The sequence below is a fragment of the Colletotrichum phormii genome (genome assembly GCF_030913505.1).
Source record: "Colletotrichum phormii strain CBS 102054 chromosome Unknown BDP81scaffold_3, whole genome shotgun sequence".
NCBI classification, from domain to species: domain Eukaryota; kingdom Fungi; phylum Ascomycota; class Sordariomycetes; order Glomerellales; family Glomerellaceae; genus Colletotrichum; species Colletotrichum phormii.
In genome coordinates, this window is record NW_026851445.1 from 2,496,468 (window position 1) to 2,508,333 (window position 11,866).

An 11,866-nucleotide genomic window follows, 5' to 3' on the forward strand; every position below is an offset into this window, starting at 1 on the left:
AGGTACCTGGAAGTCAGGAAGATGGCCCGGCCGACCGATCCAGCCGCCGGGCCATGAAGGCCCATCTCTGCCGTGCCATTGGATTCGCACCTTGCAGCCGTCCAATCGAGTCTGGTCGACCTGGCGTACGCGTGGAGGTGTGAATGCGAATGGGTGCACTCAATCACACCGGGAAAGGGATGGGAGGACTGGCAGACAGACTGTAGTAGCCACTAGCCAGTACCTGTATCCTTCACGCCTTCATCTGCAAGACGATGGGCAGTGGCTCCCGTTCCCCTGCCGGGTTAGCGACGCAGCCAATGGCAGACAGAAGCGCCGAGGCAAGTGAGAGTCGCTGCGGGAGTAGCAGGGGATTATTTAATCGAAGGTGGTTGTTTGGGGGGGGCACGAGGCCAATGAGACGCCGTATCACCTCGGTGGCAGAGGGGATCTCGACGATGAGTGGTGAGAGGGGGAGGCGATGAGCAGGGATGCGGCGAGGTGTAAGCGCCGGCTTTACACACCGTTGGCTGCAGGATGCAACCTGGCACCGCTGCATCAGCAAATCCCCGTCCTCAGCTTGTGGTTGTTTGTTGGGCCCTCTTCATGCTCATATTTCGTAGAGGCACAGAGCAGCGAGCTAGTAATCCAACGGTATACCCCGTACTATCTGGTTGACTGGCATTCGACAGGACTGACTACGGAGTAGGTATTGATGATTGTTGGTATTGAGTTCGTGCAATACCCCTCGGTGATGATTCGATCTCATCGCGCAACATCCGAGTTAAGATGACTGTGATGGCATGGACGCTTCGGCTCTGTCAACCCCCTCTCTCTTGTGCTCTATGCCATATGGTCGGTAAAAGAGTGAAGGTTTAGATACAGAGTATTCCCGTCGTAGATGACCGCCTGACCGCCGTCGATGCAAGCATAAGGGCGGTAAGCTGACGGGGTGGGTTGCATCTATTCTAAGATGTCCAGCCGCTCGTGAGGTGATGCAGATCAAGAAAGTCAGCCTCAAAGAAAACATTGACCCCAGCCGGTTTGGGGGGTGACTGTAGGAGTAGACCGTCGGACGGAGGATCTTGAATTGATTTGTTTGGGAGTATGAATTTTGGGTCCTTGGGTAGGTACCTATTTCAACTCCTTCTAGCCAAAATTTGGAGGGAAAGATGGACGTTTACATATGGACACATCATCGTTGCTTCTATTCTTGGCCTTGCCCTTCCACCTACTATTCTGCCGTGAAGGAGCAACGCTAGATACTGTCAGATTTTAGCTGGAGGCGTGCAACTCTCCGCCTTCCACGTTCCATGTCCTTTCCACCTCTACCTTAGGTGCTTAGCTGCTTACCTTAGATACTTTCCCACAGCCTGAGGTGAGTTGTGCACCTTCCTATTCTCTTGCCTTCCTGGCCTTACGTAATGCGACAGGGAGCTGCGTGGTCTTCACCGCCTGCCAATTGACATTCGTGGACCCCGCCCTATCAGCAGGCGGTGGCCAAATTCTGCCGGACTAAAAGTTCCTCCTACCAATACAGCCTCTCGCTTTCAAGGCAATGCTATTAACCCCGCGCCATCGAACACGCCCATCATGGCCACAGCCGAGCAAACCGAGGCCGAGAAACCTAAGCATCATGAATGGATTCACGTTAAATCCAAGTCCCGGCTCCGGCGAAGCGCCCCCAAGCCACCCGTCAAGGGCCCCGGCGTAACCTCGAAGCCCGCTGAACCCCGCAGCTACAAGTCCATCATCGATATTACGGCCGAGTACCAGTCCTTCAAGTCCAAGTGGCGCGAGACAGCATGTTGCCTCAGTCTGAAGAAGCTGGTGAGGGACAATTGCGAAAGCCATCGGAGAGTTCGCAGGGCACTGTGTCTTGGTGTGGGCACGTTTGATCCTGAGGATGGAGGCTGTGACGCAAAGAGGAGGAGTTATATCCAGCTTGACGCCTTTTTGACCGTCGTCGAGGTTTTGTGTATGCCTACGCTTAGCTGTCGCAGTCATATATACCAAACTGCACTGCAAGCTCTCAGCTAACCGAATCCCCAGCCGAAATGTACAAAGAGTCGATACCGTGCTCGTTCCAGGAACCTCGCTTCACCCCCAATGACACAGCATTTCTTACGGGGCTCGGTTATGCGGTTGTCGAGTCCCCCGCCGCCTTTGAGGCCATGGATGAAGAGACACTTGTGTTCGCGGTACACATGTATAGACCAATATATGAGGCGACGCTTGAGAGGGCAGTGCCTGCCATGTTTGTCGGGACAGGATGGGACGTTTGGGATGAGTGCGTAGAGGTCCTACTCCATGGCCACTCAATGTTTATTGACATTTTATTAGGTTCGCCACGATGAAGGATGGTGAATTCAAGTGTATGAGTAATATGCATGCCTCGCATAAGCACTTCCGCTTCCCACAGGATGGTACATATACCACATTCTCAAGCACGTGTGTGTACTGGCGGCCAAAATCCGAGACCGTGGTTCAACAAGAGACTTCGATCGGCGAGAAAGATAAACCGTCACCTCAAGAAGGTGTCACAGATGTCGCCCCCGGGACAAGTATCCAGATAGAGGATAGCCCTTCAGTTCCTCCAAACTAAGAGTAGGGCTTGGACACTGACCCTGTCGATAAAGGAGTGAGACTTCAAGTCAAAAATACCCCAAAGAAATCATCATCACCACCATGAGGCTTTATGTCACTGTACTCATGAGCTTGCTGTGTTTGCATTGAACATCTACTGGTTCTCTTAACGGTCGCAGGGCCTTGAGGAATCGGCCGGTCCTTTGGGATAAGAACGACACATGTGTCGAAAACATCCAAGCAGCCTCAGAAACATGTATTCCTTGGCATCCATTGCTATCTCATCCTTCTTTGCAACATATCGGAAAACTTTGGTCTGACTCCGGGCACAAACACCCTCTCACTTCTGCCAAGATCAAGACTGCACAGCAAACCCTCCTACACTTACACTGTCCATCACAGCCTTCCTTCCTCTGATTGGTCATCACAAACTCCACCTCTTTGGCACCAAAGAACTGTCCAAAGTCAACACGACACCTCCCCACATTCACGTCGTCCAATACGACAACATCGACATACGCCCTTACTCCCACAAGAATATTACGCGCCAGATATTCTGGGCCAAAGCCCGTCTCCGTGACCTTGGCCGTGCTCATCACTTTATTCCCCATAACGTGCCCCGGCATAGAAGGCGACATCACCAACATATTCCTCGACGCAAGGACAGGGCAAAGCCCCAGGAGAAAACACGTCAACAATCTCGTCATGGCTGCATTATCGTCGTTACCCGATGATTCATTGCAAAAGTGTTGTAATGATCATGTACAATCCTCCTGACTTACACGACGGGAAGTAGCCCACGACTTGACTAGCAGTTTTAGCTATGCTGAAGGGAACTAACGCTCCGGCTAAGCCTTTACCAGCGTCGTCATTTTGTATTGTGCCTGTGAATCTGTGAACGTGCTGCGTTAGAGAGCCGGGGATTCCAGAATATGATAATACTGTACACCATCCACAGTCCATTATCTAACATAATCAAATCTAGGATCGGATTCAGGGCGGAAACATCGGATAGTCATGATCAAAGTCTCCCAAGCAAGTATCAACATAGCGTTGGATGATGAGACGTGCAGTATAATGTAGAATAGACTTCTGCGGACCGTGCTGTGTAACATTTGCTAGCTAACCTGAACCTTGGCCGTCCAGGTTCAAGGTTTCGGGATATCCTTCATATTACCTTCCATTCCTCGTTCAACAGGTCCTCTAGACTTATTACTCACCCAATCTCACTAGAAACCTTTCGTTTGCGTTCGTACCCTGTAGCTTCATTGCATAGATAATCAAGATCAGGATGCCTCTGACGGTTCGACTTTCTAGGCCTTTCCAACAAGGTTCTCTCGGGCCCCGTGTCCGGGAATATAAAGTTGATGTCCAATAACAATTATACACTTCGGTTCAACGTCGCGAGAGAAACTTGAATTTTGTCTTATTGAATATAGGGGAAAGCCCTAGGTTTGGATCGATTAACTGCCCGCTTACTTAAGCTGTTATAATTATGCAAAGGAAAGATTGGGTTAAGACGGTAACATACCAGCTTTGTGAGAAATACACATAAGCGGTAAAACTGCCTAGAAATCCGAGTTTTGTAGATCGACCTATATCCAAACTTGCTGTTGATGGAATCAGAAGAGACTTGCTCTCTGTCATCCACATTTTCCGTGCCGTGAGGCCAAGCGGGGTTGTCCTGAACGCGGCCCGATCCCGAGCTTCCATGATGTTGGATCTTTGGGCAGTAGGCAGAAAAGGTGGATCTGGAAGGCGGTACGGGCCCACCCTTACGGTCTGCCCACTAAGGTGCATACCACCTCTGGAGGAATTGGGTTCGAGGTGAGGAATTGGGTTCGAACCCAATTCCTCCTCCTTCCACCTCACGCGCGCAATAGACCAATACAGTGCTATTGACCTCGTCGCCTCTGAGTTCTGGGCCCTCTGTTGTGGTTCTAGGTTCTTGTCCTGGACTTATGCGGGGTTCGTAGCTTACCACATGATTGCCGGGGATCCCAGCCAACATGGTCATCGAACAAGCTGCGGAGGGGGCACAGGGGGCAACATTCCTTTCTTCGGTCGTCGGTCGGACAATAATAGCCTTACTCCTTCCCTGGACGCCAACCTCACAAACCCTCTCGTCAATGTTCGTCTTATCCCAACGACCCATCCAGCTCACCATCATCCTCTGCCAGACGTTCTCTTAGTCGAGAGCTTCTCGCATGGCACCAATCCTCTCAGATAGCCATCTCAAATGATGAGATCGCCCCATGAATACGACCACGCCAGACTCCGTCTCCCAAGGCCCAACAGCGACTGCGCCGCTGCCGGAAGATGTGCCGGGCAAAAAGTCCACAAAGAAACGCGTCAGGAACTTTTCCGCCGATGACCGCGCCGCCCATCGGATCTTTGAAAGGGGTCGCCGCTCAGCCTTCAAGGAACGCTTCACTGTGAGCATCAACGGGCGAGACAAAATCAGCTGTTCAATTTGTACCCAAACTGATCATCCAATCCATAGGAACTCGCAGGCCAGCTACCCGTCCTCACAGACACTGATCCCGAGCGGCTATCGAAACATGTCGTCGTAAATGAGAGCATTGCCCGCCACAAGCTCCTAGAGAGCCGATGCGTCGACGCTCTTCGAGATATTGAGTCCTTGCTACAGGAGCGTGATGAGCTGTTGGCAGAGATCAATGTCTGGAGAGGCAACGCCGGCGCGAGCCCCCAGCTGCCAAAAAGCATTTCTCATGTCGCGGGTCTCGTACAGACTGAGGATGAAATACTGAGTCGCGAAGCAAAAGGCCGCTACATACGCGAAGAAAATGGCTCCAGCGAAGCTACGGGGTCTCGTGACGGTCAAGTTCAGGCTGCAATAGCATCTAGCACCCACCCGAGCAAAGCATCTCACCTCGCGCAGGTAGTGGAAGTGGATCAGACACAGGATATCAACTCAGTTTCTGACCTAAGGGACCTGTTGCGCGACACGTCATGGTCTCAAGCTACTCAGACATATGTACCAGTGTTCCCTCCCGAGCCTGCTCTTACGAGCCCAGACGGCGTCCCAATCATACCACCGACCATCACACAGGAGTCTCTGCGAGTGGCGACGTCCGATGCAAACAACTATCGAATGTTCGTCGACGTGAATCCAACACAGCAGGCGCTGCTTCCTCAACATGGACACAAATCAGTTCCCTGTTGTCAGAGCCCTCCCGGATAGGGGCTAGTCAGAGGTAGTAAGGAGTCCAAGCAACAAAGGAGCAGCTCAGATATATATACAGCGCAGGGAGTACACGTCGAGGGAGGAGTAGATTTCAGTAATTCATCATTCTACCCCTAACTGCAGTTGGCCTCTGAGAGCTTCCACCCTGCGTCAACATCCCAACTTGACACCTGTCCCGGACGAAGACTCCGTCGCGCTGCCGAACGTTCTGCTTACGCCTAGCTATCTTTCTCGAAACAGTTTAGATCAAAACGCATTACTTCAGCGCTCTCAGCAATGGGTCTCTTGGCATGAATAGTCTATTCACTGTCCCGGGTCCTTGTGTACTCTAGCGAACGCCACTTCATAACTCACTTGTACCCAGGACATACCGACGATCCCGTTCGTCTCAGATCTGCTTAAGAACCTCCTCAATCTTTCCCTGACTGCTCTTCTCACTGTCAATGAAGAGCTTCAGCACATCTGAGAGCCGAGTCTTCGTAACGGGGTCGGCCTCGACAGCCCTCTGCAGCGCAGCACCACCATCGGCCAGGTAGTCAACGTCAGTGCGGGCCAGTTTTCCGTCCCACTCGGCCGCCGCCAGAGGGTCGATGGTGGCGAGCTTCTTCAGCCGCTCAGGGGTCGGACCGATGTCCTTGTAGACGTGAACAGGTTTCGGCACGCCTTCGCCTGACTGCTTGCTACCGTCGTATGGAAGCTTGGCCAGTTGGTCGAGGACGGTGTGCGAGATGGTTGCGGAGTGGCATCCCATTTCCCCCGCCGCCATGGCCTCTTTGGCTGAGATGAAGCTGGAATGGATAGCTTAGCGGCGCTTGGAATAACATTAGTTCAATACGCGCTTACCTGGCATTCTTGACGAGTGGCTGTTCTTTGCCGGTCTCATTGTATAGCCGCTTGTATGTCTCAATGATCTGGACGATTCGTGCCGACATAGGGTGTTGCGTCGCTGGGTCTTCGACATTCGGCCAGAGGGTATCCGGTTCATCGTGGGCCCGCACCTCTGCGACAGACATCAGTAAGGAACGCTCAATAAAGTGGGCGGGTTGGCCTGACCATTGTAATACGGGCTGATGTACAGCATGCCGGCCTGGCTGCAAGCAATAGCTTGAGGCAGACTGAATAGCGCTGTCCCTAGGGTAGGGATCCCTTCCGACGACAAGATCTTTGCCGCATTCAAAGCTGGTCCAGTCGATGGAATTTTGATGCAGTATCTATCGCGACCGATGCCGGCCTTGGCAAATTTGCGGTCGTAGAGGTGTGCATGGTCGAGGGTCTCCTGTGTCTTATACGCGTTGGAGGGGAGGGTTTGCAGGATAACCCGACCGCGAATAGAGTCGATGTTCTTTTTGCACATGAGAACGGCCTGAAGATTCAGCGTCAGCCTATTATCATGGCACGAGGGATTGACTTAGTGCAGACCATGCGAGTGTAGATGGCGAGCCACCCTTCATTCTTCAGTTGCTTTGCAGTCTCGAGGAAAAGGTCTCTGTTCGATTCATGGCCAAGCTGGATATCAACCCAGAGCTGGTTGCTCGTCTGGTCGTGGGGAACAATGGGCTTGCTCTTGATGTATTCGGGATCCATCCAATCGACATCGACATTTACTATGTTATGTTAATGAGTGTCCAGGCATCTGTGAGGTAAATCTAGGCGTAAGTTTTCACTTACTCTGTTCCTCAAGCTTATCAAGCCATGTGATTGCGCCCTGGCTTCCCATGATTGCGGATCAGAGGTAAATCTTGCTGGATCTCGAGGGGTCGTGACGTTCTGTTGCCTGCAGTTCTCAATCATTTGATCTTCACAGCACGTTTCTGAGCCCAAAGAAAGTCTCATTTAATAAATTGGGAAGGGGGTTTGTACTTGAGGTTAGAATCCGTGATGTGGGATTAACCTATCTTAATCCGAGGCCGACACGCCCTAAGCTCTAGGTCTCACCAAGATCCTAAGTTGAGGCGTCCTAGCTCTAGTCACTTTTCGCTTTCCTCGAAGATTATTTATTCTTGCTATGTTTCCGCTCTTCCCGATCTCCTTGACTACCCTGCGCTCGTGTGAGCAGGTACCTTGATGATTCTATTGATCACAGTGCGGAGTCACTCAACTTCAGTGTTTCATACCGGTTATGAAGGTCCCTGAAGTGCGATACTGAAATTTCTGTCAAAACTAATAATCTGAAAAAGCTTATGATCACACTCGCCATTGTGGAACCACTAGAATCACAAGACTGTAAGTTTCCTGGATTACGATTGGACTCACGATCCTTAGAAAAAGGTATCGACTCACCACCATTCTCTCGGCTTCAGGGACTTGATAATACACCTGACTCATGGTACAGATCATACAAGAGATGGAGAATAGACAGATATACATTTGAGGCAGTCGCTATCCGCTAAGCAAGGATAGCTTCACGGAATGTTCGCTATTTAGGGGTGCCACGTGAGTTGAGCACATAGTCTGTATTCAACACTGTAGACGACTTTAGAAAAGAAGCTGAGCCAAAATAACTCTACTCTAATCTCGTGAAGTACAAGAGGTTCTATTCGAGTAGGCAGTTCCCTCATTTCCCAATAGTCATTCATACCCTCACCTCCATGCTGTAGATGTTTCATTGGCTGAGTTGACCGTATCCAGCTAATAGTGGAGTACTGAAGCAGAGTAAGAATACCTGGACCGAGTGTCACAAGGCTCCAGAAAGACCAACTCCGTTTGTTCGTGGTTTCGCGATGGCGAATAACGGCCTTCTCGCATCTTTTTGGGATTGGAATGTCGTCAATGGTTGGCCCTGTCTCCATGTTCTTGATAATTAGACCCCAGATCAAGCTTTGGCTCAATCTCGTGAAGAAATAATCCACCAAGACACGGGAGAAGAAAAAGGTCTCCTTGATCGATGCTGCTGTGGTTCAGTGATCCTGATTGACGGCAGCCTCAGCACGGATGAAGCGTTTGGCCTGAACTTCCGTAAAAAGGAACTAATTGTCATCTCCATTGAAAATTTCTCTAGCCGTTCGATTGGCCATCTCGGGGCCTAGGACCCTTTCCGGGCCCTCGCCAGGGTTTTCTCATATCCACACCCTCCGACCAAGAAAAAGTGGATATGCGGCGAGTACACGTCGTCAACCAAGTACTGGGGCAGGAATGGTCTTGTACAAATCAGAACATGTACGAGGGGCCTGTTTCGGCAGGCCACCCTCTCCAGACATATCCGGCCTTAAGCCGCAAAATTCAAGAATGGAACTGGGGCACCAGCGGGAACCAGGGACAGATAGAACGCATAGTAGCCATAAGGCACGATTTGGAGGACGATTTGAACTGTATCTAGCAATAGTTATAGGGCGACGGCTCTCCACGCCATATACCCTTCGGGAGGTCGGCCGCAAGAGCGGCTGCGCCCTTGCCGCCACGGCGTTAAATATAACAAACAAACAAAAATCGATTGGCCATCTTTTGTCTGAGTGTTCACAAGAACAGCGGCAGTCTCCATGGCGCTATTACCGCCTTGCGCACTAATGGGATGGACTTATGATAATGGATTTGTTTAGTTCTTATTGCACAAGAAGCACTCTGACGTTTGCATACCTTGTGAGCGGCCTTGCCGATTATCAGGACTCCTTGAAAATACGATCGGGGAAAGACATGACCCGCTAGGGCCACTAGAGTCGTCTGTAGTCTATTCGCGTGTATGTCGCGGAATGTCTCCGTAACCTGTTCATCAAAGTGGTTCTCTGCTAGAGCGAGCTTGTATTCCTTTGTAAATTCTGGGATGGCTTTGCCATATAGTCTGGCGAACGATGTGAACAAGAACCAGTACAGACTGTTGTTTGGGGCAGATAACACCATGTAGTTACAGCTCTTGAAGAACGAGTTGACTTGAATCGCAGTGCCGGGCAGTCCTGTAGGTCGTTTCGATACTCCGAAGATGCACTCGGATTCCGATTGCAACCCTAGGTGGAAATCAGAAACAGCGAAATAGTGCCTGAAAGATTACGAAGGACGAATCGTTGATTGAATCTGATTTGAACAGACCGGGGATGGACTCATAAGAATGACGCCACATTTCACCCCTAATCGCGCTATGGACGCCATCGGCTCCGAAAACGATGTCCCCCGTGTGGACGGTGTGGACGGAAGCATCTTGTGTATGAAAGGTGGCTTGTTCACCTAACAGATCCACGCTTACAACTACTTGGGTGGTTAAAACTCGGTCTTTGAACTTGAACTTATCAAACAGAACCTGTTGAAGAGTTTTGCGGTCGACAAATATCTGAGGGTAGCCAAGTCTAAGTAGAACAGGAGCCATTGGTCCCAAGTCTATATGGACCTACGAGATACACACAGTAATCAGTTGGCGTACCTATCTTCCAGCTACTGTGAGAAAGAGACAGGCTGCGTATCAGTCCAAGTATTTCCGCTGAACAAACACAAAATGGTGCGATAGGAGACATCCCCGGCGGCTTCCTTAATCTTCTCGTAGCAGACCAATTGGTCCAAAATGCGCAGACCGTTGGGAAGAAGCCCGATACTGGCTCCAAATTGAGGCGCAATCGTGCTATGCGGCTCCAGAAGGATATATTCGATATCGAATTGTTCAAGCATTTTGGCAAGCGGCAGACTGAATATGCTTTCGCAAGCAATGATTACCTTCAATCCCATGCTGACAGACAATGCAGTCGAGAAATTCTGATGACTCGAATGCTACGATATTTCTCATCGTGGAAGGAATGTGGATTATGAAAGATGTTAAAAGAATTACGAACTGCTACCAGACACCTCACAGGATAAACCTAGAGGAGTATTTCGCAAAACTCCAGTTTGCGACATGGACAGTAGTAGTAAGAACTGCTCCGGCGCCGGAACTTGCGGAGCCCCGACTCGGGAGGCCGACGGAAGCCATGTGGGTCTGGAATAGGTAAACGACGGGGAGTGACTCAATTTTTGATCAAGCCGCCTCGAGGCCAGTGCCAAAGGGGCCAATGGGAGGGGGTCTCAGCCACAACCCAAGCCTTCTCTGACGACGAATTAGTCACATCCGGAATAGATTGTGAAGTTTAGCCCACCTGCGTTCGCCGTACGCCGCATATTTTATTTTCCAGTCCCCTTCAGTAATTGGTGAATAACAACCATTCCAATGTTGTGGTCGTCTGATGGTAAGTCAAACCCCCCACTTCCTGGCACCCCCCTGTTTCTGGCACCCACAAAAACGCGAAAATCCACCACAACCCAATGCCCACCCCCAACCTCCTTTTATCACAACATTTTCAATTCGCGTCCAAATGGGCTCATCTTTTGCACATACCTTCTTCTATATCTAATGCCTCAATATACCGAAGATCAGCTTCGTCAGGCTCTCGAGGACATCTCAAACGGCAAGAGTCAAAAGAGAGCCTCATTGGAGTATGGGATACCACGATCAACCCTCCAACTACGTCTCCAAGGTGGTCAGACTAGGAAAGTGGCTTTTGCTGACTGGCAGAGGCTGTCTCCTGACCAGGAGAGTAAGCTGGCACAATGGGTTCGCATTCAGGCTTCGCTGGGCCTCGCACCAACGCACCAACAGGTGAAGGAATTCGCAGAGCGAGTTCTGGCTGCTGCTGGGGATACCAAACCACTGGGAAAAGGCTGGATCTATGCCTTTGTGAGAAGGAACCCTATCATTAAGGTTCAGAGAAGTCGTTCTATCGATTCTAGACGCGTTAATGGGGCATCTACTGAGGTCATTAGGAACTGGTTTAAGTTCCTCGCTATCCCTGAGATCAAGGACATCAAACCAGCCAACAGATATAATATGGATGAGACTGGCATCCTCGAGGGTCAGGGAGCTAATGGGTTAGTGCTGGGTATGGCTGAGACGACGTCTGTTCGCAAGAAACAACCTGGGTCGAGGGCATGGTTCTCTATCATTGAGTGTATCTCAGCCTTGGGTAGGGCACTTCGTCCTCTTATCATTTTCAAGGGGAAGACAGTCCAACAGCAGTGGTTTCCATTACATCTCGTTCCATACGATGGGTGGGAGTTCACAGCAACAGATAATGGCTGGACTACAGACTTAACTGCCATTGAATGGTTAGAGAAGGTGTTCATCCCACAGACTATGCCTGA

General features: G+C 50.6%; 5 protein-coding genes across 5 annotated transcripts; 2 read left to right on the forward strand and 3 right to left on the reverse strand.

Moving 5' to 3' along the window:
• Positions 1-532: 532 nt before the first annotated feature.
• On the reverse strand, positions 533-1,269 carry BDP81DRAFT_419070 (uncharacterized protein). Its single transcript, XM_060589740.1, has one exon. It carries the CDS (start codon positions 1,007-1,009, stop codon positions 764-766), a length of 246 nt encoding a protein of 81 aa, XP_060450098.1. The 5' UTR covers positions 1,010-1,269; the 3' UTR covers positions 533-763.
• BDP81DRAFT_419074 (uncharacterized protein) lies at positions 1,248-2,832 on the forward strand. The gene is made up of 4 exons (XM_060589741.1): positions 1,248-1,357; positions 1,413-1,957; positions 2,032-2,269; positions 2,323-2,832. Exons 2-4 carry the CDS (start codon positions 1,573-1,575, stop codon positions 2,582-2,584), a joined length of 885 nt encoding a protein of 294 aa, XP_060450099.1. The 5' UTR covers positions 1,248-1,357; positions 1,413-1,572; the 3' UTR covers positions 2,585-2,832.
• Positions 2,833-4,820: 1,988 nt separating this feature from the next.
• BDP81DRAFT_446375 (uncharacterized protein) lies at positions 4,821-5,770 on the forward strand (the record flags this gene model as incomplete). The annotated part of the gene is made up of 2 exons (XM_060592056.1): positions 4,821-5,000; positions 5,069-5,770. 2 exons carry the CDS (start codon positions 4,821-4,823, stop codon positions 5,768-5,770), a joined length of 882 nt encoding a protein of 293 aa, XP_060450100.1.
• Positions 5,771-6,161: 391 nt separating this feature from the next.
• BDP81DRAFT_310835 (uncharacterized protein) lies at positions 6,162-7,490 on the reverse strand (the record flags this gene model as incomplete). Its single annotated transcript, XM_060583673.1, has 5 exons — positions 6,162-6,561; positions 6,617-6,773; positions 6,827-7,136; positions 7,193-7,377; positions 7,442-7,490. The coding sequence occupies 5 exons, from the start codon at positions 7,488-7,490 to the stop codon at positions 6,162-6,164; spliced, it is 1,101 nt and encodes a 366-aa protein (XP_060450101.1).
• A 791-nt stretch (positions 7,491-8,281) lies between these two features.
• Positions 8,282-10,533, reverse strand: BDP81DRAFT_478845 (uncharacterized protein; the record flags this gene model as incomplete). Its single annotated transcript, XM_060594864.1, has 6 exons — positions 10,137-10,533; positions 9,823-10,047; positions 9,347-9,743; positions 8,689-8,739; positions 8,393-8,649; positions 8,282-8,306 (listed from the first exon to the last, which is right to left on the reverse strand). The coding sequence occupies exons 1-6, from the start codon at positions 10,418-10,420 to the stop codon at positions 8,282-8,284; spliced, it is 1,239 nt and encodes a 412-aa protein (XP_060450102.1). The 5' UTR covers positions 10,421-10,533.
• Positions 10,534-11,866: the final 1,333 nt, after the last annotated feature.

Bases quoted from the DNA above. Each gene is read 5' to 3' on its own strand.
- BDP81DRAFT_419070 (XM_060589740.1), bottom strand. From the start codon at position 1,009: ATGTTTTCTTTGAGGCTGACTTTCTTGATCTGCATCACCTCACGAGCG.
- BDP81DRAFT_419074 (XM_060589741.1), top strand. From the start codon at position 1,573: ATGGCCACAGCCGAGCAAACCGAGGCCGAGAAACCTAAGCATCATGAA. The intron at 1,958-2,031 runs GTATGCCTACGC...CCGAATCCCCAG, and splicing joins GACCGTCGTCGAGGTTTTGT to CCGAAATGTACAAAGAGTCG. The intron at 2,270-2,322 runs GTGCGTAGAGGT...ACATTTTATTAG, and splicing joins GGATGGGACGTTTGGGATGA to GTTCGCCACGATGAAGGATG.